At 38.8% G+C, this 21,307-nt stretch overlaps 2 protein-coding genes across 3 annotated transcripts in view; one reads left to right on the top strand and one right to left on the bottom strand.

The window, feature by feature from the left end:
• The window catches only part of LOC122773445 (glutamate receptor ionotropic, kainate 1), a 29,284-nt gene extending 20,220 nt beyond the window's left edge, over positions 1-9,064 (top strand). Inside the window, exons 8-16 of one of the 2 annotated variants that reach the window (XM_044032148.1) lie at positions 2,070-2,177; positions 4,174-4,215; positions 4,557-4,670; positions 4,756-4,959; positions 5,046-5,269; positions 6,052-6,170; positions 6,331-6,548; positions 7,812-8,037; positions 8,131-9,064. In XM_044032148.1, the coding sequence (XP_043888083.1) occupies positions 2,070-2,177; positions 4,174-4,215; positions 4,557-4,670; positions 4,756-4,959; positions 5,046-5,269; positions 6,052-6,170; positions 6,331-6,548; positions 7,812-8,037; positions 8,131-8,420 (1,545 nt within the window). In that variant the 3' untranslated portion in view covers positions 8,421-9,064. The remainder of the gene's footprint in view (positions 1-2,069; positions 2,178-4,173; positions 4,216-4,556; positions 4,671-4,755; positions 4,960-5,045; positions 5,270-6,051; positions 6,171-6,330; positions 6,549-7,811; positions 8,038-8,130) is intronic. The other variant, XM_044032149.1, reaches the window with a different exon arrangement.
• Positions 9,065-13,809: 4,745 nt separating this feature from the next.
• LOC122773756 (transcription regulator protein BACH1-like) lies at positions 13,810-21,240 on the bottom strand. The gene is made up of 5 exons (XM_044032660.1): positions 21,136-21,240; positions 18,860-19,117; positions 17,291-18,433; positions 16,995-17,201; positions 13,810-16,411 (listed from the first exon to the last, which is right to left on the bottom strand). The coding sequence occupies exons 2-5, from the start codon at positions 19,097-19,099 to the stop codon at positions 16,040-16,042; spliced, it is 1,962 nt and encodes a 653-aa protein (XP_043888595.1). The 5' UTR covers positions 19,100-19,117; positions 21,136-21,240; the 3' UTR covers positions 13,810-16,039.
• Between the last annotated feature and the right edge of the window lie 67 nt (positions 21,241-21,307).

Raw genomic sequence — 21,307 nt, 5'->3', positions numbered from 1 at the left:
GTCTCACAGATGTGTGCAACACAACTGTGTGAAGCATTCTCTAGTCCAAGGTCAACTTCAACAACTGATTCCCAACAACGATTGTGGAGATTGTTTCATTAGAAAGTAAACAATCTTTAACTCCGGCTGATGTCGGTGTGAAAGTGAATATTGTGTTTGTGCATGTCAATGTTTCTGAGTATCCTTCAGAAACAATCCCTTTAATGAAAGTTGGTAAATCAAGGCAGAATTTTTACAGTGTTGTGTAAGTAACAATGGTGCAAGACAACATATGTTAAGTATGTCCTTAATCTAGTTTACTGATTGGGATTAGTCAACTTGACGGTAGGGTGACCTGCGAGTGGTAGCTCAGTGGTAGAAAGGGTTGTCTTTTTTGTCAAGGGTTTGATTCCCAGTTCCACTTGTCAACAGGTTGATGGGTATAAAAGCAGGTGAATGGGTATAAAAGAAAAAATGGGTGAATGGGTTTGAATTGGTGACTGGCAAAACTCTTGGATAAAGCAACTTTGGGTAGAAAAGTTTGTTATGAAGCTGAAAGATTATGAAAAAATAAAGTGTCTTTGAATACATGTGTAATTCATTTTTAACAAATGGAATTTCAGAGAAAATCGAGTTTGGAGTATTTGTGAAAGCCATCTCATCATGTGGCACGCAACTAAATAATTTATCCAATGCCAACCATTTTCTTTGATTTTCAAAGGGAAAAAGGTTAAACATGTCAAATTAATATAAATGGCAATGTAGTTTAATAACTGTTTTCTGATTTCTGAAGGTTGGGTGAAATGTCAGGATTTTTCTTGCATGTTCAAGCCCACCAAAAGATGATCATTTAGGGGCCTAATAATGTAATACAGGCTCCAGGAAACAAAATGAAAGTCACACAGGACACAAGTATTGACAACACTGAAGAGCAAAGTAAAAAACACACGAGAACATGAGTGAAAAAGGCTGGAAATGTTTGCAGGAAACAGACAAGACACTCTAAAGAGATACAGGTGTAACTTATCTACACACAGACAAACAAGCCACAATAGAAGGTAAGACTTACTGAAACAAGACACAAGCACAAATACAAAATAAAACAGGAAGTATGTTCAACAGAACAAAAATAACACACACAAATAAAAAGTCCAAATAAGTCTAGTAGTCAGTGACCAAAGGTAATTACATTAGGAACATGAAACACAGGTCTCTGCACAGCATTTCGGCATCTCTACTCTGAAAGAAACACCTCCTGTCCCGACACTCCACCACTTTTACTGCTACACATAATTGTCTGCAAGTTTCCCTTTGAGCTACTTTCTCCTAAAGGCCGCCAGCCAACTGTTATTTTTAAGAAGGACTATGCAGTTCATAACACAGATTACCATAAGTAACCCAGTTTTTCACTGATCATATGTTAATTATTGAGCGGCAGCTTTTGCTTTTGTTTACACAGCTGAGGTCTTTTCCTCAGCGTGTGATTAGATTAGATTTCGTTTGAATGTAATGAGGGAAGAGCGGAGGGAATTCTGGCATAACTCCACCCGCCTCCAATTAGTGCATATGTATAGGATGGCACAGCAGGAAAGTGCCAGACATTTGAGGTCCTGGATCTATAAACTCTGTTCGTAAGTTTCCCCTTTAACTACACTTTCAGGGCACTTTCGCAGCAATCATGCAATGAGCTTAATGTGTTTAATTAATCAATCAAAAATCAATCTTTCAAGTAAGGGTGCCAGATAGCTCAGTTGGGAGGAGGCTCCAAAAAATATCTTCTCAACTTTCTGCTGAGCTCACTTAATTATCAACTGCTTTCAAATCTCCCTCTGCTGCCAAACCACTGCTCTCCTCTCACACAGAGGTCATGCCTGTCTGCTATATTTACAGTATCATCCACTATGATGTTATACACTCAGAGACACTTAATACTTTCATTAAGAATATAGTCAAAAAAAAAGAAAGAATCTATTAGGATGCTCTTAGCGTTTGTCATTTTTGTTATTTTGTTCTGTTCTCCTTGACTTTGCGTTTATACAGTATGTGGTATTCAATGTTTTTTTTGTTTTCTGGTCTCTTTTTTACCACAGGCACAGTGGAACGGCTTGACCGGGCAAATAATTATAAATAAGACAGACGGCCTGCGGAAGGAGTTCGATTTAGATGTCATCAGTCTGAAGGAGGACGGCTTGGAGAAGGTGAACTATCTGACCCGTATCTATACAAGCTGTTAGAGTAAACACTGAAGTGGAGCTATGACAGGCAAACAAGGTCACTGCTATCAACTGTTGTTTGTTTTGGTTTATTCTATGGAAAATAACTTTGTGACATTGTTTTGAAAGTGCTATACAAAAACAGTGGTAATTGGGGTTTAAGGAATCTTTGGAACTGTTTGATCTTGGCGGAACTTGTATTGATTTTGAAGCTCACACGTTCATGAATGATACTTTTAAGGTCCAGTGAATAATGTTGAAGTGGGTAACCAGGAAAACAAACAAACAAAAAAAGTCACAGAGAGGCTGGCGTCCAGACTGAGTGACTTTAGAACATGTGTAGCACCCCCTTGCCACTTTGGGTATAAGTAGAGGTGACTACCTTGGGTTCTTTAAAGAAAGTGTTATCTCTCTCCACTGTGAGCAATAGCCAATAGAACAGTAAAACACATTTAGATTATGATCAATAAACCTCCATACACGTTCCCAGATAACCAACAGATGTAATCACCATAAGATACGAAAATGAATATTCACACTTGACTTAGAAGAATAACTAATTACTCATATTCATATTTAAATCAGATAGTCAAATAATCAAATCAATATTCTTCAGTTGTAAATGGTCAAATTAAAAGAAAACAGTGCTGTTCACTTGGGTTCCAAACATCTTGTTGGATTAACCAACAACAAACAAAAACACACTTCAAGTGCACGTTAAATTCCAAACTCAAAAAATGGTTAATTAAAACCTCATTAAATGAAAATAAACCCTATAGCCGGCAACATATTTATAAATACCAGTGTAGTTCGTAGCATGCCTGATGTGCAGCTTGCATACGTAGTAGCTAACCCAAAAGGCAGCTGCTTCACTCTCCTGAGTTAGAAGGCGGCAAAAAACGATGGCAACTCAGTTACCTGAGCAGAAAGTGCCAACAAAGCTCCTCTCTCCCGAATCACGTGCAGTGCCCCCTCACAGCAGATCTCCATGGTGCTCCAGCTTCATCTAGGTCACTCCGATGTGTCGCACTCCCCCAGCGAACAAACATCCCTTAGCATCCCAGAGTGCTAGCTTCTTGCTCGCCGTAGAGCTAGGCTAACGCAGGTGGCTAACTGTCTGGACTCCTCGTCGGATGACATTGTTCACAACAGTCCCTCCAGTGAACAGACATAGTTCCCGTTTTGTGTACTCCGATAATACAGTATGCAACTTGTATGAAACGTGTGGGTTACGTATTTCCATAGATAACTTGTATTATCTCGCTGTGTAAGCTGTGTCACGTCGAACTCTTTACTTGCTTGCGCTCTCTTGACACATGACCTCCAACTCGCTACTCATTGGCTCAGAAAATAAACAAATATAAATGTGAATTTCTTTCTCAGAATAATTCCCACGAACCCAGTTTGGTGACCAGGGGCACGGGAAAAATCGCAAAAGTGAAACAATTCAAAAATGTAAAAAGTTTAATATAAAAGAAAATAAATATAAATTTTAAATCCAGTAACACAATACAAGAAATTCAAAACATTTGAGTAGTTTTAATACTAAAGTAGTACCTTTTTAAACTCCTATTTTGTCAACTAGATTTTCCACAGGGCTACTCACTGAGATCAAAATTTCACCCCACTCTCCAAAAAAAACTAACGTAAACAAGTGCAGGTTTATCACAAATCAATGTCTCCAGATGGCCTACTTCTTTCAGCCCTTTGTTATCAACAGTAAACAAATAACACATAATTACAATTATTACTACAGATTTATTGTCAGAAATTTAATTGACCAATAGTAATTATGTTTGTATAAGTGTAGAATCTATTTAAAATTAGCCAGGGATTTCAGAGATGGGTCTTGCTTTACACACGCCACCGTCTCGCGTTGCCATGTTTCTACAGCAACCTGAATGGACAAACAAGTAAGTGTGTTTTTTGAAGCAGAAGCTCACTAACAAACAAAATGTTTTCTCTTCATTATTTCTGCAAGACAATCGCTGGCAACAACCGCCTGAATAAAGTGTGGAAAAAGGTCTGTACTTCAGCTGCTCTGGCAGACTAAAGGACTAATGATATGTAGTAGTTTTCATAAGAATGTACCCTGATTCTCTCTGATGTCTACCCTTTGTGATTAATACATTTTAGGTTCTGGTGGGAAAAAATAAATACTATTTCATAAGATATTGTGTTGTTTCCCTTGCCCTGCTGGAGAACAAAGGTGTGAGACCTTTGTTCTTCATTTGTATTTATTACTTTGGTTTCTTGTCCTTGTGTTGGTTCCCTTCTTTCCATGATTATTTACCCCTGACGATGTGAGGGTAACTCTGATTACTCTTATACAACTGCTTATTTAGTGTATGTTATTCGTTACAGATCGGCGTGTGGAACTCTCAAACAGGCCTTAATTTAACAGAAAACAACAAGGACTCATCCACAAATGTGACTGACTCGATGGCCAACAGAACCCTTATTGTCACAACTATTCTGGTATAAACTAAAACAAAATCATTATGAGAAAGTGTCCGTAATGCCTTGATAAAAATAATACAAATGTCTTTGTGTTTGCCCCCAGGAAAATCCTTATGTCATGTATAAGAAATCTGATAAACCGCTGTATGGAAATGATCGCTTTGAGGGCTACTGCCTGGACCTGCTCAAAGAGCTGTCCAACATTTTGGGCTTCTCCTACGAGGTTAAGCTGGTCTCAGACGGCAAATATGGAGCTCAGAATGACAAGGGGGAGTGGAACGGCATGGTGCGAGAACTCATTGATCATGTGAGTACAGATCAATCGATCTTACTGTGAGGAGAAAAAAGCAATTCCAGCCAGACTTTGACTTTGATATTTTTGCTCGGTGCCAGGTGGCTGACCTCGCTGTGGCTCCGCTCACCATCACGTATGTGAGGGAAAAGGTGATAGACTTCTCCAAGCCCTTTATGACACTGGGCATCAGCATCCTCTACCACAAACCCAACGGCACCAATCCAGGAGTGTTCTCCTTCCTCAACCCACTCTCTCCTGATATCTGGATGTATGTGTTGCTGGCCTGCCTCGGTGTCAGCTGTGTGCTGTTTGTCATTGCCAGGTAAAAAGACACACAGGGAAAAATGGAAGATTGTGGCTCAAAAATGTGAAGTGTTATGCCGAAAAGAGATGGTTTTCAGAATATCTTGATTGTAATGAGTGGCTACTTGAGATATTTTTGTCCAGGGACAGCTGCACCCTGGATATTTTTTCTTTTATAAAAAAAATCCCTGTAAATCTTAGAGATGGTTTCCAGTTTCTGAATTACTCAACAGCCATCCTCACTCTGTTTGAGCTTCAGCTGATTGTATTGCCCAATGCCCATGTCTAAGAGCACTGATTTGCTGCCATGTGATTGGCTGATTAGATACTTGCATTACCAAGCAGTTACCAGGTGTACCTAATAAAGTGGCATGTGAGTGTGACAATGTAATTTTAATCCGTATAGTTTTCTGACTGTGTCATTAGCTGATAATAAGTTTATTGTTCATCAAGATGCATATGTCAACCTTAAACTTTAGGAAAAAATGTAACAGTCCATGCATTGGCATTAAATCATGGCAAATTTGATACATATAAATTGCTTAATTTAACAATTTTTAGATTGAAACATTATATTCAAATTCAAAGTCAGATTCTCTCAGTTTATGTATAGAAGTTACATTTCAGTTTAAATGATCCAGGATGTAAACGTTTAGTTGGATTTATGAACCGTATTTGATTTGAATGAAATCCCACTGATTTTTTTCGTGTTTATATTATATTAAATATAATTAGAAAGATAATATATATGTACTTATCTTAACCATTTTTAATTGTGATTGTTGAATTCTTCACTATCAGGTTCACTCCCTATGAGTGGTACAATCCACACCCCTGCAATCCAGACTCGGACGTAGTGGAAAACAACTTCACGCTAATAAACAGTGTCTGGTTTGGAGTTGGAGCACTTATGCAGCAAGGTATGGCTTCTTTTATTCTAGAAAGATATGGATTACTACTATATTTATTATAGTTTTATTTTGGAAATCTTACAGACGTTTCCTTTTAATAGAGTCCAGTCATCTGTCTCCATGCTTGTGTGTTTATTGTGTTGATGTGCCCTTTGTTACTATGTTATAGGATCTGAACTGATGCCTAAGGCCCTCTCTACCAGGATAGTTGGTGGAATATGGTGGTTCTTTACGCTGATAATAATCTCCTCATACACTGCCAACCTGGCTGCCTTCCTCACTGTGGAGAGAATGGACTCGCCTATTGACTCTGCCGATGACTTGGCAAAGCAAACCAAAATAGAGTATGGTGCTGTAAGAGACGGCTCCACCATGACCTTTTTCAAGGTAACCTTGTAATCCCACTGTACAGTAAATGAAAGCGTAATTGTGCAACAATAGGGGAAGAGCTTTTGAGCCCAGTTTGCCTTAGATGTTTTCCCCTCGGGTAATTAGTCCTCAGTCATCACAGGAGAATGATGGCTTTGGTGAATGTGCTGTCTGAGTAGGGTTGAAAGGTTAGTAGTAATTGATGTGCAGCTTGTTGTTTTGTTTTATTTGCAGCACTTCATCTAACCCTAACCCACTTTTACCTCTTTACCACTTCTCTAAGCATACGCCACATGCGTGAAGGCCGTGTGTCTTCCACATTGTTGAAACGTTATGTTTTTAGATAAGATAGGTAATTGCATCACAATGTGTTAATAGCAGCTAATAGCAGGGGTAAACAAAAAAAGATTGAATCAGACTGACATGGGGAGCAGAAGATATCAAAGGTTGTGATCTCGGTATGAGTTTTGTATAACTTTGTTGACTGTTTTAAACTTCCATAAACCCTTGTCCTGATTTACCCCGTAAAATTGAAAAACTGTAAAATACTTCTGTACAATCATTTTGTACAACTGTGCCGTCATGCTGCTTTACCATGGCCAAAGGTGTATATTGTATATTACATAAATATACTGATAATATTTTCTCTAACAGCTTTATAGCCTTTTATATTTTTTTTATTTGCAGATTTAATATATTTCTTTTTTTATTGCTTGATCTATTATTTTTTCGTTGTATTTTGTCATTGGAACCTCTGACCCTTTTGCTGCTGAACCAAGTAAATTTCCCCAGGGTGGGATCAATAAATTCAAAGTTAGTGGAGACTGTAAACCAGCAAAGCACAAAACGGCATAAGGACTGTCTTCTCTCTCGGTTAAAGGTCCTCAGATTTAACATACCCTCCCATCTGAAACAAAGACGAGATTAACTCATTTCAAAATATTCAATACTAAAGCAGAAAAATAGGCAAACAGATACTAAAGTTATGTTTCATACAGCAGAGTTGTTATGTTATGTTCAGCTTTTCTTTTTGTATTTGTGTGCTACCTGTCTACATCAGGTTCACTGTTAGTTACTCTATGTCTGCTTTACTCTTATTTGGGTGTCCATTATGTAGTGATGTATTATTAACCTCACTTCCCAAAACCCTAACCAGGGAGACAGACTTCAAATTAACCATGGTTAGAAGTCCTATATACACTGAATCGGTTACAATTTAATGTGTACTTGTATTATTACTGTCAAACTAATTGATAAATCTAATTCAATCTAATTCGACAGAAATCAAAAATCTCGACCTATGAGAAAATGTGGGCCTTCATGAGCAGCAGGAAAAACACGGCCTTGGTGAAAAACAACCGGGAAGGGATTCAGAGGGTCCTCACCACAGACTACGCTCTTCTGATGGAGTCGACCAGCATCGAGTACATCAGCCAGCGCAACTGTAACCTCACACAGATCGGGGGCCTGATCGACTCGAAGGGCTACGGTGTAGGAACTCCAATCGGTAAGAGACATGAATAACATGAACTATGACCCCTACAGAACAACAAACCCACAGGTTACGTGGCTTGTAATGGCTGGGTTTTCTCCACTGTAGGCTCTCCGTACAGAGACAAGGTCACCATCGCCATCTTGCAGCTTCAGGAGGAAGGAAAGCTGCACATGATGAAGGAGAAGTGGTGGAGGGGGAACGGCTGCCCAGAGGAGGACAGCAAAGAGGCCAGCGCCCTGGGCGTGGAGAACATCGGTGGAATCTTTATCGTGCTCGCAGCCGGATTGGTCCTCTCCGTTTTTGTGGCAATTGGAGAATTCATTTACAAGTCCAGAAAAAACCTGGACATTGAGGAGGTGAGTGTCGGCCAGTGCGAATGGCACAACAAGTACTGACACGATTCAGTCTGAAACTGCTATGAACTGAATACACATTTGTGTTGTTGACGTCGTCATGGGACTACAGTGACCTGCTGGACCAGCGGTTAAGTTTCAAGTCTGAATGTGTCCAACTGCATTGTTACAATCAAAACAAATAACTTTTGAATGCGGAGTTTAGTATTTTCAGTAGTTTTGATGTAGAGCACAAAAAAGCGCATTTGAAATCCTTTTTATGACGATGGGTGGTTGTCGACTTCTGACATCATGGCACGTGACCATCTTGGCCTTTCTGTTTTTCGCAAAAAAAATATATGTATAACACTGTAACATTGTATTGTGTGGGGAAAAAAATGCCATCATGGCAAGATATTGTGGGAAAAGACAGTAAGTATGTTTTAAGTTTTACGATTTTCATATTTATAACGCACACAAACTGACAGCATTACTTCTTACCACTTTTGTTTGTACTCATTATTATTTCAACGCATCATTTGACAGTTTGTGTCTGGTTTGTTGATGAATGAGTTCTCCCTCTAAATTTTCATGTTTGATTCATTCTTTTTTTTTTCTTTTTTAAATGAAAACGTTCATGAACATGCGTGTATAAGTTGTGTCATGTTGAATCTGTTTCCGAATGATAAAGTTACATGGGAACATTACATTGTCTTCATTCCCTTTAATTCTGGTTTGCTGTTGGTTTAAATGCTGGCTTTTTTCTGCACACACAGCCTTTTTCTTGACTGCATCTTTGTGTATTTGCAAAAATATCTTTGCCCACATTTGTTCGTCACTGGTGTAAAGCAGTGTATCACTATTGGGGTCAACTAAAGCACAGAATGTAAAGCAATCAGTCGCTGAGCGGCGGATATTAAGAGATAGTCTCTGGACTCATTGTTAAGGACGTGGTCACTTAGGTCATCATCACACTGCAGCTGATGACATGTTCCGCAGGCTCAGCTGTAGCTTTGAGCTTCACTGAGTCATTTGTCTCTCTGCTTGTTTTCAGCTCTGATGAAGCTGCGCTCAGGCTTTGGCTTGTAAATAACATCTTCATTAGGCAGCGGATTATAAATACACATTACACGACTCGAATCCCGCAGATGTAATGAAAGTCGTCTTGTTTTGTTCTCCGCATTAAGGGGATTGTGTCACACACAAGGTGGCATGGCAGCATCGGCTCTAATATGATTATTGTTCATGTTCAGTTTATAGTCACAGTTTTGACAGTTTGCCTGTTGAGAATCACTTAGAAAATGGAAAAAAAAGGTGATTATGAGATTATGATTTTTGGGATACAATCGTGTGATTTGGTGCATCACACAAGCAGCATTGCTTCACAACACAAGCAAGGCTAATATGAGCTGCGGCAGTACAAACATTTACTTAGTGTTGCATTCAGTGTAAACACAGCACCACCAGGATATGCGTGCAAAACTTAAGCTTTAATTGATCCTAGCCACGATTTGAATGTGATAATTAAATTCAAACTGGTTGATCAAGTGTGACTGCACGCCAACAACATAAGGAGAGGAATTTACTAACAAATTCAAGGGTTTTATTGGCGTTCTTGCGTCAAATCAATCATAACTACATCAAATCAATAGGAAGCGATAGCCTATATCCATTTTTAGACTCCAGACAACATTACATTGCCCTACATTAATTTCCTGGACACTTACTCTAACCTTAACCCTAACCCTATCCTAAACCTAACCCTAACCATTTATGTCTTAATTTTAAAATGTAATAATTCACATTATGGGGACTTGCTTTTTGTCCCCATACGGAAGACAAATCCCCGTAATGTGACTGTGTTTAAACAGATGTAGGGTCCAGATGTAAGGTTTTTGCCTGACAAATCTAGGTATCTGCCCACTTTGACAAATCTGAGAAATATTTTCAAATTGAGATCAGTTTATAGTGTAGTGTCCCCCCCTCTATAGTTTTATTTTACCTAATACATAGTCTATGCTAGTGAGAAAGTTCAGGCTAAAAAAAGGGCAGGAAAACATAGGTTTTTCTATCATACAAAACAAAACCCAAGACAAATTATTAGAGTAAAAATTAAGGACATACACAAATCAATAAATCAATAAAACCACTAAGTTCAAATAGAATCTGATGAAAATTATATAAAATTAGGGTCAACAATCTACAACAGCATACATCAAACACATAAATAACCCAGTTAGTGACTTAGTTAATGTGCACTACTCAGTTGAGAAGAAAAGAGAGAATACACAGCACTGCACAGGGGCAGTCACCATTGACCATGACAGACACCATTCATCCAGAAATTGTCAATATTTTTTTTCTCTAGAGTAAAAAATTAAACAATTTCTGTCGCAATCTGTCACAGCATGACTGATTTGACAGATGTTGTCTTGACGTTTCCTTGTGCCTCTATAGTGTTACAAATGCATCACAAGGACTGCTCAGGCAAGGAAAACAAACAAAGTGTGAATGTAATCTGTCACTGTACAAACAGCTGTCAGACAATTTGACAGTTGCAGGCCAGGGTGCGAGCTATCGCTTGGTTCGACGTGTCCCCTGTGTTCTCTCATTTCTCTGGGAGATTACAGTATTATGGCCCTGATTTATATAATCCTGTCAATGGGATACAGCCCCTCTCTCACTGCACTGAACCCACCAACTCCCCCTAAATGAGGTCCATAGTGACTGCAGCATGTAATCAGTTACAGTAGCTCAACAGCTTATAAGACTTATGCTTCGTTGCAAGAAGGTCGTGGACCATATGCTGATATTGATTATGCAGAGCAAGTATTTTGCCTTTCTCTAGGATTTTGATCCTAGCTGAGAAAACTCCAGCACGATGCCCACTTCATAGTCATGGGGCGTTCAGGAGCACTGAACAGCGGCCACCGCGGTGCTGCTATTTTAACATAACATAAGGTACATGCATCATGCTGTGTTTACTGCAGTGTAAACCAACATTATCATGTTACAGATATTCATTTATGTTGTTGTGATGTATATCATGATGTTGCTGCCTGAGTGTCGTCCTAGAGTTTGTACATTTTATTAGCATAATATAAATATATGTGTATATATATGTTCCTCAAATGTATCAATTTTTCTCTAGCGAGCTAACTTCCAGATGTTTTCTAATCCCTGTTTTTCTGCCGCGCCTCCTGTTTCCTAATCCTCACTACCTAAATACTGTGGAGTCTGTCTGTGAAAGGATAATGCCTGGCATCATTAGAAAAGTAGGTAAAAGAGACATGAATATACTCTTTATATATAAAAAAAAACAACAAAAAAACAGCAACACATGTTGTGTAATAAAGAATCAAAATGCACTGGTGATTATATTGACAATAATCTGAGCCAATTCTTGTTGGTTAAGTTTTTAAGAGGATGTAAAAAGTATTTTTCAATCAGAGAAGAGAGATGTGGAGCAAAATTATAGAATTTTTGTTTTTGGGGGGGGTGAAATGAAAAATAGACTCTGACACTGAGGATATATCAAGACAGAGACAGAGTTCAAGGGGGCTTTGCATTAATCTCACGTTGTAATGACAGTTGAAGGTTTTGGTATTCTGATGAATTCTGATGAATTCCAGGATTGGGCTTAAACTGCTTTCATTTTGTTTGCTGGCCTTTAATCTTCTAACCCTGAATTCTTAATGAGAACTCTGAGCAGGTTTTTAATCTTGCATGAATGAGGCCGCGGATTACGGGCCTCCGACCTTGCCATGCCGCACAGCTGCTTCCTCCTCAAATCAAGTCTCTCGCCCTGTGTAGCTCGCAAAAGAGGATAATCTTACTTTTTGAGCCACAATGAGTCCAAAATCTCAACTGTGCATAAAAGACACAAACACTGGGGGAGACTCCTAATTTATTTTGGGAGGGGACTTCAGAAATGGGACGGATGTGTCACAAACCACATTGCCAGATCTGAATGATTAAAAAACTCACAAAGCGTTTATTAAATATTCTCAGCTCTGAGATGCTGGGGGCGTGTTCTCTGGAGGAGCTGAACCATAGCAACTGCCTTAACATCAGGGTTTGTATAGAATTTAAACATAAACACTTCCGTATTAAAATACTCAACTAACTGACATAATGAGCATTTTCACCATTTTGGTCACAGTTTGATAACATACTGTACAAAAACACAGAGCTAGTTTAGCTACAGTCCTGCCCTCGCTCTCCCCCTCTTTCTCCGTCAAAGTTATTGAATTCTGCCAGCATCACAACTAAATGCCTAACCCTTACCCTAAACCCAGGTATTAACCTTGAAAAAGCTCTTTAAAGATGTGAGGACCAGCCAAAATCTGTTTGGTTTATACGGTTTTTGGTTCTCACAAAGCCACAAATACAAGAACACACAGACACTACTACTACAGTGGGTACCAAAGCAGCTGAACATATATCACTGAGTTTGAATTTATTTATAATTCCAAATTCACAAAGCATCAGTCTAGATCGATCTTTGTTTTTCCTTTACATTTGTTAAACTGCAAGAATGTTGCAGCTTCTCCCTTCAATAATGTGTCTTAGAGTCATCTGATTTTTGCTTTTACTTCCTCTCTAATTTTAGTACAATTTTAAATTGACTTAATGATTATTAGTAGAATAATAAAAGTAGTAATAATAAAAAAATTATGAATCTACCCATTTAAACCTAATTCAGTGGCAGACATGGTATCTTTGGCTGCTTATCTGCTTCAAAGTTTGATGTAAGTTACAGTTGCTTTTTATCATTTCAAAATAGTCTGGACATTCTCTTCTGTCCTCTTGCATCAATAAGGCATTTTTCTCAGAGAACTGCCACTAACTGGATATTTTCTCATTTTGGACCAACCTCTGAAAACCCTTGGGATGGCCGTGCGTGAAAATCGTGGTAGCTCAGCAGTTACTAGCAGAAATACTAAGACTAGCCCAGCTGGCACAACAACCATGTCACGTTCAAAATCACATCTTGATGCTCAGTTTCAACTTCAGCAGGTTGAGTTGCCTGATTAGATATTTGCATTAGCAGACAGTTGAACAGATGTACCCAATAAAGTTGCTCATGAGTGCAGATGATTTAGTATGATAAAGTATCATAGTTCTATAACCCAACTCATTTTCTTTATAGAAACCTGAGTAGTTCTCAAACAGCTTCCTCTTTCAGCCCACTTTCTAACTTACTTTCAAATAAATCTTTTTAATGACTATAATAATTCTGTATTGTTGATTATATTATGGCCACAAAGGCTGACTGAACAGTCACATTTCACTTCACACAATTTCAAGCATTACTCTCACATTATGTGCCACAGAAATAGTCCACGCTGAGCTGCTGAGGTAAATAGAGATGGACTACCATCTACTGGCCAAACTGTTGTACTACACATCACAGCATAAAACATCGCTGCTTGGGAGCAGAATTCACACATTTACATGTTAACAAATGCTGTTTATTTAAAAGTGTAACCAGTGAAAGCACTTAATAATATCAACATGCACACAGACCGAAAGAGAAGAGAGTGATATCAGAATGAGCTCTTGGTTAATGTGCAACAGTGTTGGAGACAATATACAAAGACTGCCTTTATCTTTCTCTGTTTGTACTATATTACTGCATAAGGCACATTTTGCATCAAATACCACAATTAATCAAAATGTAACCATTATACAAATACTGAGGGAAGCACAGAAGTTATTTGTTCAAACTATACCTGTGTTAAGAGCTGTAACAATCCCTTTAACTCTGTTATAAAAAAAGTTCTCTTAGTGTTGTGCATATTTCCAAGTGGAATAAAACAGGATGTTTCAAAAATGATGTAGATGGACTACTAAAAGCAGAATGAAACATTCGTAATTTAATTTTGTAAGTTGGTGTGTACAGAGGAGAGTTAGGTGGGTATGCAAAGAGAATGAATTAAGCCATCAAAACATGGTCAGGTTATGTGTGTCCCTGAGAAAAATCAAACTTAAGTGTAATGAAATGTAATAATTTATAAATGGAAACATTTGGGATTTACCTGAAAGCTGTCTGCACCTTTATGAAAATGATGACAAATGCTGGATATTGTGTTAAGTACAGAGAAATGCATATTAAAAATATATACAGCACTGCCACAGGAGAATAAAACATAACTGAGCTGTTTCTTGTTATAACGACAAAGGTTTCTCATTATAACAGTTTTAACCTTAAATTTGGCTTATCTGATTGATTGTTTGCGGCACATCGGGGGAGTTGGAGCGTGAAGGTGGAGAGGCTGTGTATGCTCTGACTTATGCTCACTGCATATGTTTACAGTTTAATCGGATAACTTTGTAGCAGGGATAATTCAGACTACATCTGCCTGCTGAAGATGCCGACAACATGTCAACATGATTTATACTAGAGACGTGTATGAGTGTGTGTGACAAACCTGTGATTTATTAATATAATAACGGATAAAATGTTCTTTCAAAAATCATTAATATTCATTGCTGTTGTCATAAGGAATATAGTAAATGGTTTGTATTTAGACCACTCAAAGCTGCTTTACACTGCAGTTTCTTAAAGACGACTCGCTCGACCACTCACCTACCATCACCATATACACATATATACAGAATGCAGAACAATTATTTGTGAGTGAAAGGGAGATTAGGGGAATAACTTGGTAGAGACAGACAATTGCTTTTTAACAATTTATTCCTAATGATCCATTATCTGTCTTGACAGAATTGCCTGAACTTGTTAAAATGTTATTGTAAATGCACCCTTACCACCTGACCTGCAGGCTGTGGGTTTAACCTGCGCATCACATTCAGACTCCCTCCCTGCCTGATGTAAACATCCCAATGTCAGGGTCTAAGGATAGACAGTGTCACTAGCCGTACAGATTGTAAAGCTAGAGGCAAATAGTGTTGGTGATGTTGGGCTACATACTTAAAATTGTCTCGACAACAATCAATCAATTAATTAATTAAGCTTTTATAGTCAAAATGTATCTCATTATGACGAGAAAGCCAGAGAAAAATCGTGTTATAATGAAAAAACAATCTTGTCATAATGAAAACGTACGTTGTTATAACGAGAAATTATCTTGTTATCACGAGAAACAGATCCTTACACGTGTAGAAACACAACAAATTAAAATCTAATATTTCAATGTTACATTAATGGTTCAGTAGGTAATATTTAGGACAGTTTATTGGCAGAAACTGCATTAACTACCCATAAGTATGTCTGTATAAATGTGCAATATATTACATACACTTCCACAAAGGGTTGTACTTTCTGGAGGCGGCCATCTTGCACCATCATGTTTCTACGGCAGCCTGAAAGGACAAACCACTCAGAGTGTGCATTTCGCGTTTTGAAGTGGAAACCAACAATGCAAGTAAGCATGACATTCCTGTACTTTCTGTTATGTGAAGACGACTGTACTTCCATGACAGTGTAAAAGAGAGGAGGCTGAGTAGAGAAGTCATCCATTTGTTACAATCTGTGGTTTCATCATTACATGTCACACAGTCTTACACGCTGGACATCTATGGAACCTCTATTTGGCAGGAAATACACAGGAAAGCATGTCTATCCCAACAAGGGATTACAGTATATACCTAAAGGTTCACCCCCTGCATGTAGCTTTGTATTTAGAAATATCAAAGCAATTTCAGTCAAATTATTATAAGTTGCTGTTCATGTCCACACAAGTGTTGAGCAGAGATGCAGGAACAGGGCAATTTTGTGGAGAATGAGTCTGCTCTGTTTGTGCACCAGCCTCTGGCTCAGTGATCTGAACAGAGTCTGCAGGAGGCCCGCTCGGCGCACACTCTGAGGACCTACTTACCATTTCGATAGTGATCTGCGACTCCTCATGTTTAATGAGGGAAGAGGGAAAGTCGGGTGAAGAGGAGATCTTGGTAAGAAGCTGCAACTGGTCCTGATCAGACTCGATGCTAACACTCTTACATAACCCGCACAGACTCTCACGAATCTCCTCTAGGTTTTCCTCCAGCTCTGTTTGCTCCTGCAGCAGCCGCTCTTTCTCATTTTTCTGTGGAGAATGCCACAGTAAAGTACAGTCACTTCATGGAATCCTTATTAGTGAATAAGCCTTTTGTTTTCATGCAGTGAATAATGACCAAGGTTCAGTCCATGAAGATTAACAAAATACCTCATTTACCACAAACACAGATTTTATGTAGATAAAATGCATTATGGTATTTTAAAAGAAATACACAGTCAACTTCAGTTCTGTTGAAGAGCATGTCGTGAGTTTAACAAGAGCACATCTGTGCATAATCATCATCATTTTTCAATTTTTACTGCCATTTCTGCAACAGCTAACATTATTATGAATAGACAAACCAGACATTTCTAACAAATGTATGTTTGATAAATTAATTATTTAACATGCCTTTATTTTTTGTAAGTTATTAAATAAATCTTAAGTAAAACATAAGGAAAAAGGGTATCTGCATGGAAACTGTACTTCAATTACAGAGTAAATTGACACTTCTTTTTATGTTATATGTTCAAGAGTGAGACTGAGTCAAAAACTTGATTGAGCGTACAGGTCAGTAGAAGTTACAATGTACTATTTCAAAAAGTAATGTATGTATTTTAAGGCAACTTACTAATTTTTTGATTTCAAACTCGAGATGTTGTATCCCATCTAGTTTCCTCTTTCGGCAACGTTGTGCAGCCACCCGGTTTTTACTTCGTCGACGAACATCGTGGACAAACTCCAGCTGATCTTGAGTCAGGTGATGGTTTCTCAGAAGCTGCTGGAAGGCACTTCGGCTCAGTGCAGAGATTTGATCCACTGCGAACGGCAGCTGAATCTGTAGAGTAGAGAGTTTAGGAGTTATATTAGTTTTACTTCACATATTCAACTATCAAGAGTTAAACATCAGCTGTGTTTGACATTGACCTCTGCTGCTCTTCTGTTGTTAGCCTCAGTATCTCCATCTGTGTCCAGGTCTGAATCGTCAGCAGAGTTGAACGTGGAGGACATGCAGGGGCTCTTCTCCATCTGTGACAGACTGTTGGTGCGTTGAGTTAGGTCATCACCTGTACCAAGGTCCCGGAGGAAAGGGCAGTCTCCTACACTGGAGCTCAAGTCCAGCTGCTTTAGCCAATGAAAGTCAGCCGCTTTTGCTAAACTGTTTTGGTCCACGGGATCCAAGGGGAGTGGTTGACCCTGAGATGGACACAGGTCAGACCAAAATCCTTTGGCCAGATGTTCAGCCACCTCCCTCTCCACACTGCTCCTCTCCCCAAATCCCTCTTGATGGCTTAAAGCAGTAAGTGCAGAGTCTGAGATATCACCTGTCATTCTCTGTTCGAGGCCATCGTCCGTCTGCTCTAATAAATCACTACAATTTTCTGCCACAGTACTGTTGATTGGACATAAAGCAGGGTTGCCGTTGGATTCAGCACCAAGCGTCTCCACAGCCTGTTTAACATCTCTGCCTGCTGGCTCAATGAGTCCTGTAGGATTCATATCCCCTGGGGTTGACAGCTCGCAGGGTAAGCCACAGCTAAACACATCTCCTATCTCTAAAATGTCTTTTTCACAAAACCGAGATGGATGATCTGCTTTGTCAGTGTCTGGACATGGCAAAGACAACATGGGGCAAACTCCATTTGCTGTTAACTCCAGAGATAAGGGGGCCATTTGAGGCCCGCAGTTCTCCAAACAGAAGTGTTCTTCCTCACTTCTCTTCTGACCCTGTGCACTCTGAGGAGACTGTGTTGGGAAGTCTGTGTGCTCATCACCCTCTGAAGGCACTGAGCTGTGAGACTCAAATGATTTTGGTTGGCTGCTCTCTTCCCTGGAGATAAAACTAGTTGCAGGATCCCGACTCTGACAACAAGCTCCTCCACGCCTGACCTCCTGTGGTTTTTTGCCTTCAGCATACTTTGGCAGGAGGAAATCAAAGCAGGCTGACTCCAAATCACGAAATCCTAAAAACTCAGCACTGCTGTGAATGGCATGGATGTTTTCTTTGGTGAAGAGCAGCTTTGATGTGTAGGCAAACTGAAGCAAAGGTTCAAACCCCTCCACAGTCACCTGTATGGATGAAAAATATACAGGGAACTTTTGAGCCATTAAATAAACGCATGCAAGTACAAAATACTACTACACCAGTATCTTGTGCACATAACCAGGTCTCAAAATTAACACAGCTGTATTAATACTGCATTATTCAGTCAACATTTCGGTTAAACATGCTTCCTTATACTTTGCTTAATTAGCATGGTAATTTTATGTCTTAATATGACAAATTTCTTAAAGCACCTTTAACATGAAAGCCATTTTGTAGTCATTGCATTACTGTCAAAGGACTTCAGTCTAAATATTTCATGCTGACGAATGTTGAACAGTGCTTCCTTATTTCTTACTCAACAAATACTGAATTCAGCAGATATGTGTGCGACTGTAACCATCAACACATTCATGCATCAAAATCCTTCATCTTAAAAGCACGTCACTGACCTCTTCAGGCAAGGTGATGATGGGATTCTGTCCAGTGACACTGGTGACCCTGCTGTGAAAGTATTCACTGCAGGAGACCAAGACAGAGCAATGTGCCCGAAACATTCTGTCCTCCACCACCACTGTTACGTCACAGAGGACATCCTGCTGCCTTTGCTCATTCAGACACTGGAGAACATGGTCGCTGTGCACAGCAGACTGAAACGTGAACACTGACGTGCGAGGACCTTGGTGCGACATGGTTCTTATAAGCTCAGCCTGGTATGGGATGGAGAATCAAAATAGGCATATAAACACACATGTCATAATATACCACATTGTGGATTATAGTTATAATGATTAGTCACTGTTCAATTAGCCTACTGACGGAAAATAATCCTCATGATCCCTGTGTTCCTCCTGTTTATATATAAAGACTATGTTTTGATTACTCCAATATGATAGTAAACACTATCCTCAGGCTTTAGAAATTGAAAAGGTCACCTTGGACTTCTGATTTTGTACACCCAATGATTAATCAATATCAAAAACCTGAGATGAATCGATGATGCATTAATGTGTTTGTTGCTGCCCCATTGGTCCGCTTTGCAGTGTGAATGAACATTTCATTAGTGAAAAAACTTAAAACAAACAATAAAAAATTGCAACCTCTGCAAAGGAGGTTATGTTTTGTCCACATTTGTCTGTCTAAGAGCAGCATAACAACACTAACAAAAAAAGACTGAATATGATGAATTTTCTGGGGAAGTGGTTTACAGTCCTAAAATGAAATCTAAAAGGATTTAATGGTGAACTGAAAGCAGGATTGTATTATAACAAACATTGAAAGATGGGGAAGTTTGACATTTACCGCAAATAACTGCTACAAATGTAAAAATTGCTAACATATGTAACAGTGCCTTGAAATAAGTATTTTGTTACAGTATAGATTTTGAAATTGAAATACTGTAGAAAACTGAGCAGCTGGAGCTTAGTGCTTTTTAAGTTCTAATTTTCTTTAAAAAAACTTCACTTATATATGAAAAACACTCGTCTCCAAAAAACTTTGTGGACCAAGTGTTTGGAGGGGAGATGACGAGCACTATAATGTGTCAGCAGTGTGAAACGGTAAGCGTTGCTGTCAAAACATGAACATAACCTGCCACTGTCACATCACTGTGAGACTTACTGGTTCCTACTTTGTACTTTCTGTCTGTAGGTTTCTGTCGTCACAGAAATGTTTTTGGATCTCTTCCTGTTTCTAATGAGATAAGGTACTTAACCATTTCATTCGGTTACTTATTTGCATGATATATGACCTAATTGCATGTGCCCTCTTATGCCTACTTCGTACAGACATATAGAAAGAAGAACCAGAAAAAAGTAGTCCAGAAAACTAGCGGCATTATATATCAATGTTAATGTTCTGTGCACAGAGAGGCAACACATAAATCTGCTTTTGTTGTCTTAAAGAATTGTTCAGCAACTTTGTGACACATATCATAACATTAACCATTTCTGGCTATATCATTCAGCCTTATAATAACTGTTACTTATTGACTAGTAATTACAACTGAGCCTCATCAAACAAGGATATTAAGGTAAAGCCATATAAATACAAATATATATATATATTAATCAATAAAATTATTCTAATTGCACTTAACAAAACAGCTCATAAATCATTCATAGCATAAACATGTAATAGACAAAACGGCAATTTGAGGAGGTCATCTTTCTTCTGTCTTGTTGACGCACAGTTTAAACAAATAGCCTGACAAACAACCTAATTTAAGTAAACATATTCTTTACAAGTTTTAAACACATTGACATGTTATTACTAGTGACCAATTGCTATACCAGTCATATAACGTATGTGTGCGGAAGTAAAGCACAACAATGTGAGTTAAATGAGTGGCAGTTTAGTGACAAACATCGATTAATTAGTAATACGTAGGGGATAGATTAGTTACGGCAGCCCGGATGGATTAAACTTTTACTCAGCAAGTTTAAGAAAAATGCTGACTCATACTTCGCCAGCTTACCCAGCTTAGCTTGGTGGAAAAGCGTAACGAACAATATCAGAAGTTATAAAGGAAAACAGTAACGTTAACGAGTAATTACACTTACATTAATACATTAATGTTACATTTGAGCATTTTAGCACTAGCTCGGCCGCCTGGCCGTTAGCTGAACGACAGCAAGCTAGCTTCCCGTTACGGGTTACGCACAAATATTCACCAACCCCTACCTTTCGGACGGTAACGGTTTGATAAAAATGCCAAACGTGTACTGACCTGCCATGTTAGCTGAAAACTGAGTTAATTTATTTGCATACAGATGACTCAGGCCATCCGGAGACACACTTTTTCTCCTTGTCATGTGATAAGTAGGACCAGGAAAAGCTGTCAGCGTTAACTGCGCATGCTCAGAGCCAAAAGCGTCAGAAAAACACATCAGCAGAACAGG

The sequence above is a fragment of the Solea senegalensis genome, linkage group LG8, assembly GCF_019176455.1.
Source record: "Solea senegalensis isolate Sse05_10M linkage group LG8, IFAPA_SoseM_1, whole genome shotgun sequence".
Lineage (NCBI taxonomy): Eukaryota > Metazoa > Chordata > Actinopteri > Pleuronectiformes > Soleidae > Solea > Solea senegalensis.
Note: the sequence above shows the minus strand (reverse complement) of the source record. Positions and strands in the feature narration are given on the sequence as shown.